The following is an 18,322-nucleotide window of genomic DNA, read 5'->3' as shown; positions in this document are numbered from 1 at the left end:
ACGTGAGGAGTGCTGACCCAGGCTGCAGGCTGTGGGAGGAAGAGCGTGGCGGCGCTGGCCACAATGACAGCCGCCCTTGCACTTCCAGGAAGTGCGGAGAAAGGAACCAGGTGGAGGGTGCAAACAAAGCAGGGCCCACACCACCACAACCGGCTGCAGAGCCCTGCCAGGCCCTGCCCTCGGGATGACTCCGGAAAGCGGCCACCAGGGCAGGAAGAGCGAGCACGAGCCCCGGGCCGGCTGAGCAGCACCCGCCTGTGCTGCGGCAGATGTGGCGGCACCGCTCATGGGATGTCCCCCAGAGCCCCGCGGGGACCGCAGTTATGAGGTATCGCTGGGACGGGTGCTGCGCTGCGCTGGGGCTGAGCGCCGGTGGCCCCCGCAGCGCTGCGGGGTGGGGGGAAGGCTCCTCCAAAGTTTCCTGTGCTTTCCCAGCTCCTCGCCCGCAGTTCCCTCATCTATCCTGGTGCTGCCGGGTGAGCACGGCCTCACCATTTGGGATGCTGGAGGGTCGCACTGCTGAGGGGCACATAGGATTTCCTCTGGGCCAACAGCTGAAAGCCCCCATCTGCACCGATTAGGGCACCAACTTGAGGGGCACACGGGCACCGTGTGAGTGGCTGCCCCCAGAGCCAGGGGTGGGGGTGGACCTGCACCCTTTGCAAGGTGACGCTCTTGCCTGGCTCATTTGCCATGCAAAGAAGGCTGCTACGCTCCCACTGCTCACAGAAGCTGCAGGGCGGCAGTGACGCAGGCAGGCTGTGAGGCGCAGCACTAGTGCCAGGGCGAACAATGGGAGGACGAGGGAGGCCCCGCCACTGTCGCCGAGCCTCTTCCTGAGCACGGGGGCGGCAGTAGGGCTGACACTCAGCTTCCTGAGCCCTCAGCACAGGGCCATGGCTGCTGGAGCCTGGCTCGGGCACCCACATTCAGTGACACTGGGACTTAGTCAGTTTGGGATTCGGTGATGCTGGAACTTGGTGACACTGGGACTCGGTGACACCGAGGCTCAGTGACACTGGGAGCTGGTGATGTGGGAGATTGGTGACACCAGGGCTAGGTGACACCGAGGCTGGGGCTCCGTCCCCTCGCTGCAGCCCAGGGTGGTGATTGCTGCTCTGTCCCAGGGGCGGCAGTCCGTGAGCCCGCGACGCGAGCAGAGCTCGGGGCAGCAGGTGCCCGGCGCGCGGCGCCCGGACGGCGGCAGGAGGCGCTGTCGGGCCGGTTCGGCCTCGGGGCCCGCCGGTGCGCGGCCGCACTTCCTGCCCGGCCGCCGGGCTCAGGGGGGCGGGCGCCCGCGCCGCCTCCCGCCCGTCCCCCTCGGTCCCTCCCCTCTCATGGAGCCGAAGCGCGGAGCGGCGGGCCGGTAGCGGCGGCGTCGAGCCCCCAGCCCGGCCATGGAGGCGGCAGAGCCTCCGCCGCCCGGCGGCTCGCCCTCGTCGTCGTCGTCCTCCTCCTCTTCCTCCGCCGCCGCCGCCTCCGGGCCGTCGGGCGGAGCCGATCCCGAGCGGGGGCCGCCGCCGCCGGGCCGCCGGCACAGCAACAAGCGCTTCACCGGCCTCAGGCTCTTCGGGCGCAGGTGAGCAGCGGCCGGGACGCGGCTCCGCGCTTCTCCCGCCGCGTCCCGGGGCCTGCGCGGTGCGGGAGGACTGCGGGCAGCGCCTGCCCCGCGTGTCCGCGATCGGAGCGGCGGAGCCACGCTGCCCATCACAGGGCCCGCTGCCGGGTCTGTTCGCCGTCGGTCCAGCTTTTTCTAGCCCGTCGTGTGCCTGTGGCAGGGGGCCGTGCCGTGGGACGTCCGTCGAGCCGCCTGGAGCATCCGACACAGTGCTCGCCTAAAGGACGGGGTGCTGCCTGGCAGCCTCCCCCGGCCCATCGGCTGTCAGCCCCGGCTTCGACCCGCAGTGCTGCACCGGGCACTGGAGAGGGTGTTGACCCCACTTACATAAAACATACAGTCAACTGAGATGAGGTGCCAAAGGGACATGGCGTGCTGATAGAGGAAGATGAGATTGCATTCTCCTCCTTTTGAACTATTGGCATGGATAATGGGAAGCTGGCTATCACTGCCTCGCTGACGCCAGCCTTCTCCCCATAGAAGTCAGAGTCCCATGTCTGGAGGTTTGTTTCCACATGCCCAGCACCACATGTCCCCATCCCCATGCTCGCACCTCACGCTTCAGCTGCAATTTCAGCAGGCTGTCAGCACTGGGGCTGTGCAAGCTCTGCGCTGCTCCCAGGGAGCCCCAGGTCCACACTCTGGGCTTGCTCTCTTACCGTTACTGAGTGTCCTTCAGAATCACGGCATTCACTTTATTTTTGGGATGCTACACCCACATAAGCCAAGAGGTGTCTACACCATCCAGAGATGTGTAAAAATGAGGATAGATCAGTTCTGAAGGGCATTGCTGGGGGGACTGTCCGACCCAAACTGCCTGATCCTTCCTGGTGGCACTCTGCTGACCATGAGTTTGTAAGCATCCTTCTTGTACAGGGGGGATGAAGCAGTATGTAGGGCTCCCAGTGTGGCTTCACTAATGCTAAATAGAGAGGAAGGGTCCCACTTTCAGCTCCCACAGTATGCCTTGGGAAGTCATATAGGAGCTGGGAGCAAAGAGCTTACAAGGTCGCTCCACCCAGGGCAAGAGCTGCTCTCCTCTGCTCTGGTTTCACAGCTGGCAGTGGTGGCCATGTGGAGCTTCTTTCAGTCTCTGTCCTTTCCCTCATATTAGTGGGTGTTTCTGGCCCCTGGAGGGTCCTGCTTCCTTGTGTAAGCCGTTATTGCAGAACATGGCAGAGCTTACAGAAAGCATTTTCTCCTTGTGCAGAGGATTTGTGCAGTGCAGGTGCATGCAGTACAGGAAATGCAGACCTGGTCCCATGCAGCATGTTTTGCAGCATGCTCGAGATGCTTTTCACACTATTTGGTGTTTGGATACTTTTCTTCTTCTGCTTCCTCTGACAGGGACGTGGTTCTGCCTGGCTGACAAATCAATTTCTCAGAGCTGTGAAAAGCTGTAGGGGTGTAAGAATAGATTTTTAAGGGGCATATGGGAGGGAGAAGTCCCCACGCACACCTCTGAGTGGAGAGAGCATGCTGAAGCTGTGGAGGAGGATTGGCTGTGGGCTGCTGAGAGCTGCTGAATTTGTGCCCACCTGAACAGAGGAGCAGAATGTAGCTCCGAGTTCCAGTTCAGTAGAAAGAATTGCAGGGTTAAGTGCGTATTCTCCTTTGTTTTGGAGAAGTACAGTCAGTCCCTATCCCCAAAATGCTTTTCAACAGTGATTGCTGAAGAAATTTGCACCCCCTTGGATTTTGGAGTTTAGCCAGAGTGTATTTGGCTGAAGTAAGTGGAGAACAAACTTTGCACTGGGAGATGAAGCCTTGCTCTCGGGAGCCCCAGCTGCAAGGAGAGATTTCCTAAGCTGGGCACATGCCACTCAGCCCTGCCTGCACGTTCTGTCAAGACTGCTGCTTGCTCAGGCCACAACAGCAGAAGGCACAGCTTGCTGTGTGCAGCCCAATGAGTGGCAGACTTAAGAAACAGGAGACTGCACCAATATTGAACACTGCTTGTCTTGTTGGGCCCCCATGGTACCTGTCCCCAGGCTGGTATCCAGTGCATCATGGACATCTCACTGCAAGTGAATCCTGAGGGGTTTTTAAACAATAGGAGATGAGACCCCAAGTTCTGCTTGCAGCACATTAGCCTGCTGTGTTTTGCAAGCAGACTTATTTCTGTACCTGATTAACTGCCTTAAAGGAGGGTGAAGTAATTGGCTCCAGAGCTGACAGAGACAAGTGCACAATATGTGCATCCGGGCCACAGATGGGTAATTCTTCTAATTGGGCTGATAAAGAGATTGGAGCCAATCAGATAATAGGTGGTTGGGATTAAATTTCCTTCCTAGGTGCCCTGTTTCTTGTGGTGTAAGTGAACAGCATGGTTTACCCCTTCCAGCTGGGAAGGCATGCTGGGGACACAGCCCTCCTCCTGCATTTCCCATTGCCAGAGCGGTGAGCTGCTGGTGTGAGTCTCCTAGTGAGTCTCAGAGTCTTTACAACATCCCCTCCACTGGGCACTCAAATGTGATCGTGAGTCTGATGTGGCAAGGTCATGCCAGCACAGCCTGGGGAGCGTGGGATGGTGGCTGAAAGCCCTGGCAGGCCTGCACCCAGCCTGGGGGCTGCGTGTCATTGCCCTGGGAAGGTCTGTGGGTGGCACAGCATGTGGGTAAACGGCACTTGAGAAACGGAGCTGAGCGCCCGCCTACACCTCTCTGGGACGACGCTCGTCTTTCTGCTCGATGCTGACGACATGTGAGAGCAAGGGGAGAAGCACCTGTGGGAGCACTGGCTGCTGCCCGGCCTTCCCCTGAGCACCATGCTGGTGGCATCACTGTGTCCCCTTGAACTCGTCATTCCTTTGCCCAACTGGCCCAAACCCAAGAGATGGACACAGGGCTGAGGACCTGCTTTGCCCTCACACAGGGGTGGTATGTAGGCTGTGCTATGGGGCAAATTCCAGATGCTTCAAGGGCAAAGCAGGCAACTGTGGCAGCAGTGAAGATCTTGAGCTGTAAAATCAGCACACTGTCAGAGCCCGAGCAAAGCTTACCTCAGGACAGGCTTTTTCACAAAGCACCTCGCTGCCAGCTCGCTGTTGAGCAATGGAGAGGATGCCTCCTCCTCCTCCACACATGCAGATTTGGATCTGGCTGGCAAACCTCTCACTCTCAGCTCTGCCAGCCTCATGCTCTGCTCCACTTGCAGGTGGCAGAGGGCAGATAGAGGACTGGATCTGGCTAGCAGCCCCTTGAGAGCCCCAGCTGCTCCAGCTGAAGCCACCTGTGTCTGCAGGATGTGTTGCTGCATTGCTGGCAGAGACTGGATCCTCACGGTTCTTTCCCTCCTGGCTCTTCTCCCTCTCCTGTCCGACGTCAGGGTGTGCGCCAACTGCCTGCTGGAGAGTAGAGGTGGAGAACGGGGCAGAACTTCTCATCTGATTCATAGCTGGAGTGTCCTTTCCAGGGATGTGTCACCTCAGCAAAGGGCTAAGACAAAAAACAGCAATCCTCTCTATTCCTGACTGTGAAATTATGGGAAGAGGGAAGGACAAAGGAGGAGCTGGGGGGCAATGCAGGTTTTTGTAGGAAGGCAGCATTTGGTGCTGCAGGTAGTGCAGGAGGGAGAACTCAGGGCTGTGTGGTTGCTTGGGTCCTGCTGGGCTGTGGGAACAGCAGGTGCTCATAGGGCAAGACCAGGTTCTGGGCAAGCAGAGATGCTCTTAGAAGTGCATCCTGAGCCCTGGCAGGCAGATGGGGCTGCAGCGTGGGATTTCTTTCTGTCATTGTGCTGCCATGCCCAGGGAGCAGACAGTCTCTCTGAAGACTTGGCAGAGCCTCTGAGGATAACTTCCAACTCTGCTCTCCTTGCAGCTCTGGCTTCTTTTTCCCAGGTGACTCTGTGAGCTGAAGCGTGAGAGTTGCTCTCAGCCACACGCTTGCTTGCTCACATAACTGAGTACTGAGCTCAAAGCAGATTTAGGGCTCGGATTCCTTGGGACCACAAACCATCCTTCTCAGGAGAGCCTGGGGGGCTGGTAGGAGGTGAGGTGCTTCTGCCAGAGCCTTCTGGATGTAGGGCTTAGATGCAGGGCCTGCTTGGGGTCATGGACAGGGTGTGGAAATACCAAAACCTGTCCTGCTAGTTCTGGAGCTGGCACCTGGCTCTGGAGGAATAAGTGCCTCTGTTTTGGTGATCTTGAGCCCAGGAACTTTCCCCAGTCCGGCTCTCCTGTATTGCAAAAGCACAGTCCCTTTTCTTCGTGTTTCTGTAGAAACTTGCAGGCATGGCAGCAGCTGCAGTCTCTCTGGGAGCTGTGAATGCTTTTCCCTCCTCCGCATCAGGATGTTAAGTAGGTGGTGAAACTGCACCAGCACATGTGACAAGGCTGGGCAGAGGGGATGGAGTCCCCCGCTCCACGTCAGACGCATGTGCTGCATCCAGCAGTGTTCTGCCCACAATGTGGGGGGTTGGTGCCTGAGAGGGCTGATTTGTAGTGAATTCTGAGCTCTGTCCTACTTGTCACACTATGACAAGTGTGTCCTGCTAACCCAGAGAACCTCCTCTGGTCCCCAACATTCTAGTCAGCCTGGGCCTTCTGCTCAGCCCTGCCCGCATGCAGGTCATGCTTTCTGGGTGAGGCTGGCTGCAGCTCATCTCTGTGGGGCAAGAGCACTCTCAGGCTCCAAAATACGCTGTGGCTTTGCAGAAAGTCACGTGGCCCCACTGGTTTTCTGTCCCAGGAAGTCAGAGAAGCTAACAAAAAGGCTCGTTACAAAGGGTTTTCCCCTCATTTTGGCACAGCTTGTCTCCCACAGGAAACGTGGGTGCCAATGTGGCCCATCTCTCAGTTGCCGTTGGCAGCCAGGTGTGGGGGCTGTGCTCCCCAGCAGCATGGGGAAGATGGGAAACCATGGGGCAGGAGCACCTTAACCTGCCTGGGGCCTGATCTGGTCTCACAGACAGGCCCTGGGGCCGGAGGGCAGGCACATGCAGCCCCTCCATGTGAAAGTTCCCGCTCCATCAGATTATCCGTATCTCGTCCTGCCTCACCATCCTGCCTCGCCATCCTGCCCTGGCCAGGATTCAGCACTAAGCCTCTTACTGCACAGACCTGAGGTCACTGTGCAAGGGAACATCGCGTGGGGCACACTCAAATGTGGCGGGGTTGTTTTCTGCGGGGATTTTGCTCCCGATGGAGGCTGGCAGATGGCGGGATTAAGCAGCGGATCTGCTGGCAAGGCCCTGTGTGCCTTCCTGCCACTGCACACAGGAGAGGGACCCGTCCCGTGGCATAGGGTCTGAAGAAAGTCTTACCCTCCCACTCTTGGCCAGTGCTGCTCACTGCTCCTCTTGTGCCCACCAGCAGGGCTTGGTGCCTGCACACTAGTTTGGGGCAGGCAGGCCACTCTGCCCTGCCCTGCTTAAACAATGCTCCTTCATTTGAGGTCTGTCAAGTGCCTTCATAATTTATTTGAAATTCAAATCCTTGCCCAGGGCTGGCAGCTAGGGCGAAGGCTGCCAGGAGCCTGGCTGGTGCAGGGCAGGAGGAGGAGGAGGGAGGCACAGCTGCCTCCTGCTGCAGATGTGGCCCTGGTTCCCTAGCTGTGCTTCCTCAGCCCTCAAGGTTTGGGGGTACCAGAAGCTCAAGTGGTGAGTGTGGGTGCCGGGAATGCCTGGGCTCTGGCTGTCCCACTGCCCACAGCAGCTCTCTGGCAGCAGGCTGTGAGTGGCTCTCGTGGTGTTTGTCTTGGCCCTGGGGTTGAGGTGACTGGCCTGGGCTGGGTTTGTGTCCCAGCAGCGGGATCATGATGCTGGACAAGGCCTCTCCTTCCCAGCAGGGTACTGCACCCTCCCTCAGGTGTGCCTGTGAGACCCCACAGCTGGCAGCTGGGGAGGTGATATGGGTGCTGCCACCACGGCTGTGCACCAAGGCCATGGGGAGAGCATGCAGGGAGGAGGGACGTTGCCAGGGCAGCAGCGCGCTGGGTGGCTGCAGGCATGAATGGGAGGGCGTGCTGACCACTCTCTTTGTGTCCCCAGACTCCATCTGCCCCACAAAGGTGTCCTCCCTTGTCTCCTTGGCAGCCAGCCCGGCCGATGGGGATCCCGGAGGATAAGGCACCGGCCAGCCGTGTATAAGTACGTGGCATTTTTATTGGCTTGCGCAGGCTGTGCAGTTCCAGCAGCTGCTGCAGAGAGAGAGCTCTCCTCCCTCCCACCCACGTCTCACCCCACGTCACCCTCCTGTTCCTGCGCTAACCAAGGCCACCGAAAGCCAGGCTGCTGCCTGCTGCGTGTGTCACTAACCTTGTACCTGAGGGCAGCTTGCTGCCGGACTTCCTTCTGCTAATGTGACAGCCCCATCCTGCTGGTGGTCCAGTGAAGGCATGCTGAGGGTTTCTTCCTCCATATCCTGGCTGTCGTGTGCACGAGGGCTGTACCACCAGGCCCTATGTAGCTGAGCGCTTGAATGACCTGAGGTTGGCTTATCTGGGTGGTCAAGCAGCCTGAAGTTCAGTGGGTTAAGCATGCCAGCTGGGGTGGGAAGCCAGGACTGGGAGGTAACTGTGTCTGCTGCTATGTGGTTGTTATGTGGGGGCCAGCACTGAAACTAACCATGGTGGGCGATCATGAGTGTTCCCAAGGAGGTGAGGGGATGGGCAGGTTTCCCTGCTTCCTGTGTCCTTGTGGCCCGTGACATATTGGCCTGCTAATGGTTTGTTTGCCATTTCTTGGCTTTTGAGCTTTCTGCGTGTTGGCCAGCTTGCTGCCTCTAATCACAAGGTGTCCAGCTCTCCCGGCCCTTAGGCACAGCATCACTGCACTCCTGCAGGTGGAGGTTCGGTAGCAGCACCAGTATGGCCGCTTTGCTCCTGCAAACTGGTGTTAATGGGGTTTGGAGATGCCCAAAGCACTGTGGGTTGAACACCAGAGGGCATGGTTGCTCTTCTGTGCTGCACACAGAAGGAGGGCTACTATAGAGGGAAGAGCTCTTAAGGCTTCTTTCGTGGTGCTTACTTGGTCTGAGTACTGTGGGACGACCCTTCTGCAGGCCCTGTCTCCTTGCTCATGGGCCATTGCTGCATTTTTTGTCCTTTTTTCTGCAAGGGGAGCACCCAGTGCAGATTGGGAAGACAAAGGTGGCAGAGCAATGACCAGCAGCTGGGCCTTCATGGCAGGAGCTCTTCATGCCCCTCATGGCTCATGGTGGGAGTGCCTGTTGTGCAACCCATGCTTTCTGAAGCAGAAAGGCTGGTGCTGGGGATTGCTGGGAGCAATGAAACAGGGTGAGCAGAACAAGGTGGCCCTGCACTTAGCAGCCTGCAAGATGCCAGCCCACATCCCAAAGGCCGTCCACTCTGCCCCAGCAGTGCCATTTCGCCCAGGGTCTCCTCTGCTGTACAAGTGCCCATTAGAGGGTGTGAGGCAAATGGCAAGGGGATTTGGGGTTGAGGGAGAGAGAAAGAAAGGAAACACGTGAGGGCAGACATGCGGAAGGCAATCACAGCAAAAAGGGTGGAGGAAAAAATCAACTTCTCTTCCTGCCCTACCTTTTGTAACAGGGACAAGCTGACCTTTTGCAAAACCGAGAAGTGATGGGTTTAGCATTGCTGAGTTACTTCAATCTGTACATGGAACAGGGAGAAAAAGGCTGAGTAACACTGCTCCATGGTGAAACTGATGCCACACCACAGATGGGACTGGATATCAGCAACAGGGTCACAGTTAAGCCAACAAGTGCCTTTTGGGTCCATGAGTTGGAGCTTAGTCATGGGACTATAGTAGAGGCTCGTGACATGGGGACAGGAGATGCCTTCCTGCCCCAGGCTCAGTGTGGAGTCCTGGCTTCTCAAAGTGCTGAGCTTTCCCCAGTTGTCTGGCCCTGCTCCTTTCTTGCAGGGCCTGGCCATGGCTGCTGCTTGCTGTGGAGTTTGGGTGGATTTCCCCCACGGAAAGCTGGGCTTAGGGCTGTGAGCAGCTCAGTGCTTGTTGACAGCGAGATGGACAGCTAGTTGCATAATGATTTTGGTTTCCTCTGTGGTAAATGCAGTGGGAAAACACTCTATCAAGCCCCAGCAAGCAGATCTCAGCAGGGCTATCTCAGGACTCTGCTCCAGGGGCTTTGGTTGCAGCTTGCACCACAGCTACTGGGTCAGCTGAGGCACAGGTACCTGCCAGAGGGCAGCTGTCCCTCTGCCTGCTGCCACTGTGGGGTCAGGGCAGAGCTGGAGTCTGGCCCTGGGGAGAGAGGAGGAAGGAAGCAGCCTGGTACCAGGAGCTGCTGGATCACAGCAGGGAGAGGGCAGAGGCTGGTCTCAGCGAGCAGACACTTCCTGCCGCCTGCCCGGGTGTCTCCAGCTGCCAGCAGCACGAGAGCAGGGCTGAAAACAAACCGGCAGCAGTGCTGACATTTGTTAATGTGAACTCTCCCACCACTTTGCAAAGATCTCGTGCTCCACCTGCGTGACAGAGCTGCGGCAGAGCCCTCAGGCCTGGCTCCCCTCTGATTAATGGTTTCCTGTGATACCCATCGGCAGCAGCACAGCGGCGGGAGGACGGCTGGCCCTGCCTGCCTTTGCCGCTCTGGCAGCAATCTCTGTTGACGTTTTGTTATTGTCGTTTTACTGTCTTTTCTCCCCGGTCCCTGAAGAGCGCTGGGTACGGTCCAAGCACACGCAGGCTCGCACGCCCGCGCGCAGAAAGAGCTCCGGCTCTAATTTTAGCCATGACATGTATGCAGGGAGTAAGCAGCCGGGAGGAGGCAGAGTGTGAAGGGATGAGGAGGTCCCAGCTGCGGGGCCGCCGTGACTCACCCTAACTGGTCACCAGCACTCACTGCTTTGGGATCTGGGGCTCCTTCCTTGTGGGCATCTCGGAGTGATTTGGCCATGGCACAGCCCTTGCCACAGTGTGGGAAGGGAACGGGCTCCTGCCAGGTCCTCGGGCTGCACAAAGGATGTCCTAAGGGGAGGGAATGGCTTTGGGGGAAACTGTTCCATGCCACGTTTGCAGAAAGGGTTTGGTTGTGAAACATCATTTTGGGATGTCACCTCCAAGTGCCTGTGCCAGAGGGGATCCCCCTGCTCCCATACTTACCCAGCACTGCATGTTCTGCAGGGGCAAACCAGGGTTTCAGATCTGAGGGGACAAGCATCTGGGTGCCAGGGATCCCTTTTCTTCCTGGGCCCCTTTTTTTTGTGTGTCCTTTGCTGGGGGTGAGCCTGACTGGGGCTGTGCGCAGAGGAAGTGCAGTTGGTTATTTTAATGAGCACTGTCAGGGTTTGCAGAGCGGGGAGGAGGCGGAGGGAGCAGTGGAGCACTCGCTCGCCAAACTAGGACTTGGTCGGGGAGGGCTGGCCTGTCACTGCTCCGCAGCTACTGCTGCCCGCTCATCACCTGCAGGGACTTCAGCGCCATTCCGGATCAGGTCACAGAGGCTTTTCCCCACGCTCTGCCCTTCTTTCCTCTCCTGCTCCATTCCTGCACCTCACTGCTTTTGGCTGTGCTTGCTGGGAGAAGGGGGGGACAACTAGCCTGGAGCTGGTGGGTTCAGTCTGAACGGGCAGTATGTCCTAATGTACCAGTTGGGGGGGGGGCAGATTCCTGAGCCATCAGCTGCTCTCTCTGGTTCCCAGAGGCTGAGGTGAGCCACGGCTGTTCCATGGGCCGTGAGCAGGGTTGGCAGAGGGGCTCAGTGAAACCCAACTCTGTGGCACTTAGTGGCTGCTGCTCTCCCTGCCAGAAGTGGGTTTCCAGCTGCTCATGTTAAGGCACTGGCTATATCCTGCCAGCACATGGAGGAGACAGGCAGTAGGAAACCTGCAGTGTGGCAGAGGACAGTGGAATGGGGAGCCAGCCGTGCCCTGCCAGGCTGTTCCTAGCCAGCCACTTGGCCCCAGAATAGTCTGGGGAGGGCAGGACTGACTTCTGGGCTCCTGGCATCTCTCCTGGTGCTGGTGGCACCCTGTGCTTTTTCTGAAGGCAATAGGATGCCCTTCTGCTCCTCTGTTGCAGGTGTCCAGTCCCATCTCCACATTATCAGTGTCTGTAGCTGACAGCCTTAGGCTCCCTTGGCTTTGCTCCATGCTTTTGAGAGGTCTGTGCAGCTTCCCCCACTCGCAGCCTGGGAGATGCATTCCTGCCTAAGCCGTGTCCCTCACATCGGAGCTTTTTCCCTGTGCTGGTTTCATGCTGCTTCTCTCAGGCTGCTGTGCAGTTCCCTGCTTGAGCACCATGCTGGGAAGCTTTCTCCCAGCTTTCCATATGTAGGGGGATCTGGGAATGGGCACCTGGGCTGTGGGACTGGCTTCCCTTTAAGCAGGGAGGCACGAAGCTGTGGGCATCTGCTACAGGAACAGATGGCCCATCCAAATTGCCAAGGCTGGCCTGAACTGCTGCTGTTGTTGTTCTGCAAAAGGAGCTCTGAGAGATAAGGAACTTTTTAACATCCCTCTCAGTCTGGGTCACGGGCAATGCTGATGAAACCAAAATAGAATCTGTGTGAACTGCTGCTGATCCATCCCCTGCTCTTGCCTGACCCTTGCGCTCTGATGTTTGCTTGCCCTCTGCTCTTTATTAAGGATAATTCACCTTCCCAGGCTGTCACTGTGGCTGCTTGGCTTTCAGCATAGAAGCCAAACAGCAGCAGCTTCTTTAAATCATTGCTGCCCAATTTCTTGATAACCAGGAGGCAGATTATTTAGTGCAGTGGCAAATAAACTTCATAATGTTATGATGGTGGAAAGTTGTCAAGGGATATGAATGTGCAGCTCAGCCCAGAAACCTCCAAGGAGACAGCTTTAGTTTAAATGAAGACAAAACTCCATCTTTCATGGATTTTGGGAAGGAAATCACATTGTTGTAATGGGAACCTTACCCTGAGCCTTAGGGCTGGCAAACTCTTGACTTTATGAAGTATAAGTGGAGAGGCTGAGCTAGCCTGGCAGGTATGCTTTAAAGAAGGCCTGCGGCACATTGAACCTGGCAGTGGGACTGGGCAGGGCGCAGTGCTCTGAACCCCTCCCTGCACTCCCAGCCTCGAGGTACTGCTTGGGATCTGGGACAGAGGGAGCAGGGAAGGTGTGGGTCATGTTGGGCACCAAATGGCAGCAAAGGGGTTGTGGGACCGGAGCCTGGAGAGAGGCAGGATGGAGCTGCCACCAGCAGGAGGTAGGATTATGACAAGAACTGTATTAAAAAAAAAAAAAAAGCCTCAGACCCCTGTGCTCCCATCTCCTGTTCTTCCCAGCAAGCCTGACCTTGGGAACACTTGGTTGTGCATCTTGTGAAGGGCCTGGCAGGAGGTGGGACAGCTGGTCCCTTTTGCCTTATTTTGGTCAAGGCACAGCCAAGTGCTGGGGACTGCACTCAAATCGCTGTGTGGGCTTGGGTGTCTCCTTCAGTACTGCTTTGCTCTCTGGATGAGCTTCCCATGAGAAACTGCAAAGCTGCAGCATTTCCTTTCTCCCACTTGCCTCTGAGCCCTGCACAAAGCAGCTGCGAGCATCCTGTTGCTGCCTCCATCCCTCCTGCTCTGGTTGTTTGGGGAAAAGAGATTTTGCAACAGTTTCTAATTAAACTGTCAGTGAAGATGCTTCCAGGCAGTTCCTTTTGTCCTCTGGGGACAAACTGTCAGTGTGGAGGGACAGGGGCTGCAGTATGACAGATGGGTGTCATCATCCCTTTGACAGGCTGGAAGGAATCAGTGAGGGTCCTTCTTTAACCTGCATGCTCACGGCATCCTCAGCTCCTGGAGGAGCACCCAGAAGGACTGAAAGTGGCAAGGGGTTACAGTTAGCAGTGGCTGCCTGGAAAGCCTGGTCCCATCCTTGGGTGTTTGGTGTGGTCATCTGCCATGGGCACCGGCAGTCAGATAGGTGCTGACCTTGTGCCCTCTCACCAAGTCCTTGCTGCCAGTTGGGTGCTGAGCTGTGCCGTGGAATTCTTGTCCCCTGAAAGAGGGCACGTGAGTTTTCCCTCTGGCCATTGTCTGCAGGGATCCCATTACCATTCATTGTATGGAACGTGTCAGACCTTGCGGGTTCTTGGATCAGGTCCCTGCGCTGGCACTGTTGCAAGGTGGCCTGTATGTGTGCAGCAGAAGGCTGCGAGTTTTGCTTTTGTTTGGCCTCATTCTCTGGACGAACGATTGTGCTGGGTCTGTGCCCTGGTGCTGCCTTCTGGTCTGTGCTGCAGAGTGTCACATGCTGTCATGGGGGCTTTGTGGCACACAGAGTCTGAGCTGATATTGCCGCCTCCAGGTGATGGCACAACTGAAGGTGTTCTTGGCTATGGCTACTGCTGCTAAAGGCTCTTGGTTTGGATGGATGTGATTTTGGTCATCTCAGTCCTACGAGCGGTGCAGCATTACTCACACATCAGCTGCAGTGATGAATCGGAAGGTAGAAGGGCTGACAGTGCTGGGAAACATGAGCTGTTGTCCCCACTGTGACAGCTATCAATGGCTCATACAGCCCACAGGCAGTCACTGCTTCTGTCCTGCTCCCTGCTGGTGGGGGTTGTCTGCACCCCCACTTCTGAGCTGGCTGAGAGCTGGTGTGCCTGTGCATTGATGATTCTCAGACCTTTCTGCCTTGGAGCCCACATTCACACAGCCCTGCCCCTTGTGCAGCTTCTGCCTCTGGATCATGATGTAGTACAGATTACAGCTGGAGTGGAAATTTTGGGTAGAAACCATCTATGCAGAGTTTGGGAACTTGCTCACCTCTCTGCAACCACAGCCCTGAGGGCTGCACCATGTCTTGACCAGCGTGTTCCCTTCCCTGTCCGGCACAGGCACTTCCTCTGCAGCATGCAAGCTGTGGATGGGAAGCTAGGCTGCATGGAGCTCAGGAGATCTTGGCATCACACACAGGTGCCTGCTAGTAACGCCTCTTCTCAGGAGTTGAGCTGTGCAAGATCACTGTCATTGCCAGGGAGGGCAGCTTGTAAACTGAGACAGGCTCTTGTCTGCATGATGGCAGCTCTGGTGCCATAGCACCCACCCAGACAACGCAGCAAGTATTGCTTCGCAGACTCAGCCAGGACAGATTCTCGTCATGGAGAAGGGCAAAACATGGGCTCATTTCCCTCCTGTAGCTCCGTGGTTGGAAAAAATGCTTTCCAATCAACTAACTAGAGGCTTGCTGAAAGGTCTGCTGATGGTTTTTTCAAGTCCAAACTTTCTCTAGGCTTTGAGGCTTGTTTGGCTGGCATCCCTCTTCTTCTGGGCACTGGCAGGAGGACACCATGGTGTGTGTGGGGGGGAACAATGGCACAGGCAAGAGGACCGAGCAGCGTGCTGCACTGTGTCCCTCTGTCTGAGGACACAGAAGGCATGGTCAGCACAGTACCCAGAGATCTGCCTGAGGCTGCTGGAGCAAAGCGAAGTAATGGAGCTGAATATCAAGAAATATTCATGATGTGGGTAGAGCTTAGAGCTTATGCCTTGAGGGACACTGTGTAGAAATCAATCTGTCTGGTTTTGTTGCTGTCACAACCAGGGGAGTGATAGCTGCTGGGTGATCAGGGTGCCCATGTCAGCCGATCCATGAGTTCTCTGTCCAGTGAAGTTACAAGATGCAAGTTTTCCCTCTTTGATCTCTGCTCGGCTTTCCAAGGGTGTTTATATCCTGCCGCCGAGGTTAGCTCTGTCCTTAGAGCACAGGGCTGCATTTTTCTCTGAGAGCCCCGGGGGTTCCTGCAGCACCTTCCTCTTCCCCCAGCTCTTCAGGGCAGCACACACTCCAGGATACATTCTTGCTTTGGCAAGGTCTCAGCCCACCAGCACCAGGCAGGGAGCACAATAGGTTGAGGAGCTCTGAGGGGTCTGGCTCAAAAAAATCCTACCAAAAGCTCCAAGTGCAGATCACAAGCTGACCCCTTCCTTATTCACAGAATGAGATTGAAATGATAGTGTTGAGCTGCATGCAAGTAGAGTTGATGTCCTAGTGCGTGCAGAAGTATTTCCTTTTCCTCCTACCCTGCAGATGCCAGGCTGCAACTAGCCCCTTGAGCTAACAGCCCAGTGATGCAGCCTGCAGAGAAGCAACATGCTGTTCTCTGTTGTGACTCAACTACCAACAGTCTTTTCACAGAAGCGTGGAGGTCACAGAAATGTCAATAGTGTTAGGCCAAGGGCTGCCAGGACACAGCTCTCCTTCAGCAGTACCTGGTGCATGGTGCTCTGATGGTGCACATCAGTGCTGGGCACTCCATGCAGTCAGTTACTCCACACTGTCAGCAGCAGCTCTCAGTGCCTGCACTGTACTCTTTCAGATTGGAATTCAGTTGCAAGCAATGGGGATATCTTCACCATCAGATCTGAGCTGCTGCCACGTGGTACTGTTATAAGCTGTCAGATTACCCAGCAGTAACCTTCACTGCTGGTGTCTGGAGCGTGAGTCCATGTGCCTCTTTCTGACAGCTCTGGAGATAAAAAAGACCATAATCAACCAGTAACCAAACATAAATGTCAAGCCAAGGGTGTTCTGGCAGGTTTCCTCATGAGAATGTGGTGTGAAAAGGAAGGAAGCTGTGTTGAGAGATCTTCCTGCCCAATGCAGCAACTCAGCAAGCACTGCACTAGCTTTGTGCTGGTGGAATATCTGGGACAGAAAGAACTACCTGTTGAGCTCACTCAGGATATAGGTGGACAATTCTGTCTCTCCCAGCAGCTTAGCCTGGGCAAGCTTGCCACACTCAAGCAGTTCTCTCATGTTGTCTTTTTTCAAATACATTTTATTTGTTCATGTAGTTTTTAACACCTATTGGTGATGATGCAATTCACTGCAGTATCCCACTGATGTTGGGGAGAAGGGACAGGAATGGAGTGCTGCAGTGACAGGGACAGGCTAGAAGCTGGCTGGTCAGCAAGACATGGTTAAGTCCTCTGGAAAAGCCTCATGGTCCTCGGTGGTGTGATGGCTACCCTGCTAGTCACTGGGCAGGGATGAGTGTATATGCATTACTCGTGATGGAACTTGAGAAATCCCTCCGAGGTGATGGTACTTTGTTTTTGCTTTCAGTTCAGCAAGGCTCTAACTCCCCTAATGCTGCTCTCTGAATTGCACATTCCACTGGAGAGCATCACTAGATGAGAGAGACTAGAGACTTCCTTGCATAACCAGCTGGAGGCAAAACCAAACCTGACTTTTCTGTCCTCCACCTTTGTAGCAATTGAAGATTCAGAATTTGCTTCTGCCATGCTCTTTAGAGGCTTGAAACAAACTGGTCTGGAGAATGGGAGTTCTGGTACTAGTCAGAGTCAGCCTCTTCCGCTCTGACCTTTGCATGCCAAGCTGAGAGCACTGAAACTGCTGCTGCAGCAGCTTCCATCTGTGGCCTAGTGCTTTTCACGGACAGCTGCAACACCTTGGCAACACACTCAGCTTTGAGGGAAAGGTCAAGAGACCCGTTAAAGCTCTTTCCAAAACGAGAGGGAAGTTTTGAGCGGGACAGATAGGATGATTTTCCTAGTTCTCCTCTGCTCCAACTTTCTCAGCCAGGCTCCACCAAATGTGCTTGCCCTGCTTTGACTTGCCTGATTGTTTTCCTTCTTTAGTGCTTAGTTTCCATTTGCCACAAATTCTGTGGGGCTGCTGCTGCTTGTGCTGAACGGTTACGGCTGCAACACCGGGAGAGCCAGCACCAGTGGGGAAAATAGTGGTGGGGCAGAGAGCAGGGCTGGCCTCGCCAGGGCAGGAGCTCATCCGTGAAGCAGTCTCATGTGTGATTCTGAGGGTGCTTTCCTCAGGCTAAGCTGTGAAAATAAGCATAGACTGCCTTAAGAAGAGCTTTGCTTTGAACTAGAGAAGCCCAGATGCTCCCAGTGGGTCCCAGAGGCTGGGCCCAGCCCTACCATAGCACCCAGCTCTCTCAGCTCAGCTGCTCCAACTGTGCTCTGCAAACCTGTGGCCATCGCCAGCCCGGCAGATCTGTGGGCAGCCTATTTAATTCCTGCTTTCTGTGTCAACAGCCACCGCCGGGCACAATGGAAACATTTTTTAAGAGGCACTTTGGGAAGAAGGGGCTGCCGGGCCCACGGCGTGCCAGCGTGGTGGCTGTGCCCACGGGCAAGGCCCGCCACCGCTCCCAGGCCGGGCTGCCCTCTGCTTCACTGACCCAGCGCCGTCGCGGCTCAGGTGCCCCACTGCCAGCTCTCTCCTGTTTGCCCCTGACCCGCCGCCGCGGCCCCCGCCGCCGCTCCAGCACCACCCCACCGTGCCTCAGTCCCCGCTTCGCCGTGCAGCAGCAGCGGCACGGGGGCTGTCCGCCAGCCATCGATGCCACGCTGCTGGGGCCCTCTGTGCTGCTGGCCAGCCTCCTCCCCGCTGGGCGAGAGGGTGCCGGGGATGCCTCCAGCTCCTGGCCTGCAGAAGATGGCGACGGCAGGGTGGATCGGGGCAGATGGTGGGCCGAAGAGAGCTGGCTGGGCATACTGCCGCGGCTGCGGCCGCTGCAGGCCAGGCTGCTGACACGGGGCCCTCGATGCCTGCGCCGCGCCTCCTCCCACCGCCTGCCCACCGACATTGGCTGCAGCCGGGCTCCCCACGGCCTGCCGGGCCGCTACCGTCGCCTCAGCCAGCGCCGCCGCTCCAGCGATGTCCTCTGGCCCGGGCTGCTGGCCACCACTCGCACGAGGTGGCTGGCCCAGCAGTGCGCAGGGGCTGCCTTCCCTGAGTGCTTGGAACCAGAACCAGCCTGCTGCCCCGACGGCTGGAGCCCCAGGCTGCTGTATGTATGGTGGTGCGC

General features: G+C 56.6%; 1 protein-coding gene across 6 annotated transcripts in view; it reads left to right on the top strand.

Annotated features, from left to right (window-relative positions):
• The first annotated feature begins 124 nt into the window (after positions 1 to 124).
• DGKZ (diacylglycerol kinase zeta) overlaps positions 125 to 18,322 on the top strand; it is a 38,632-nt gene continuing 20,434 nt past the window's right edge. Inside the window, exons 1-2 of one of the 6 annotated variants that reach the window (XM_042864152.1) lie at positions 125 to 328; positions 7,610 to 7,708. In XM_042864152.1, coding sequence (XP_042720086.1) covers positions 270 to 328; positions 7,610 to 7,708 — 158 coding nt within the window. In that variant the 5' untranslated portion in view covers positions 125 to 269. Of the gene's footprint in view, positions 329 to 1,397; positions 1,580 to 7,609; positions 7,709 to 10,906; positions 18,305 to 18,322 lie in introns of those variants that run through there. The other 5 variants (XM_042864412.1, XM_042864061.1, XM_042864330.1 and 2 more) reach the window with 5 other exon arrangements.

Source organism: Lagopus leucura, unplaced genomic scaffold, assembly GCF_019238085.1.
Source record: "Lagopus leucura isolate 7727_CA_CO unplaced genomic scaffold, USGS_WTPT01 Super-Scaffold_1, whole genome shotgun sequence".
Taxonomy (NCBI): Eukaryota; Metazoa; Chordata; class Aves; order Galliformes; family Phasianidae; genus Lagopus; species Lagopus leucura.
The sequence above is the reverse complement of the archived record's forward strand: the minus strand, read 5'-3'. Positions and strand labels throughout refer to the sequence as shown.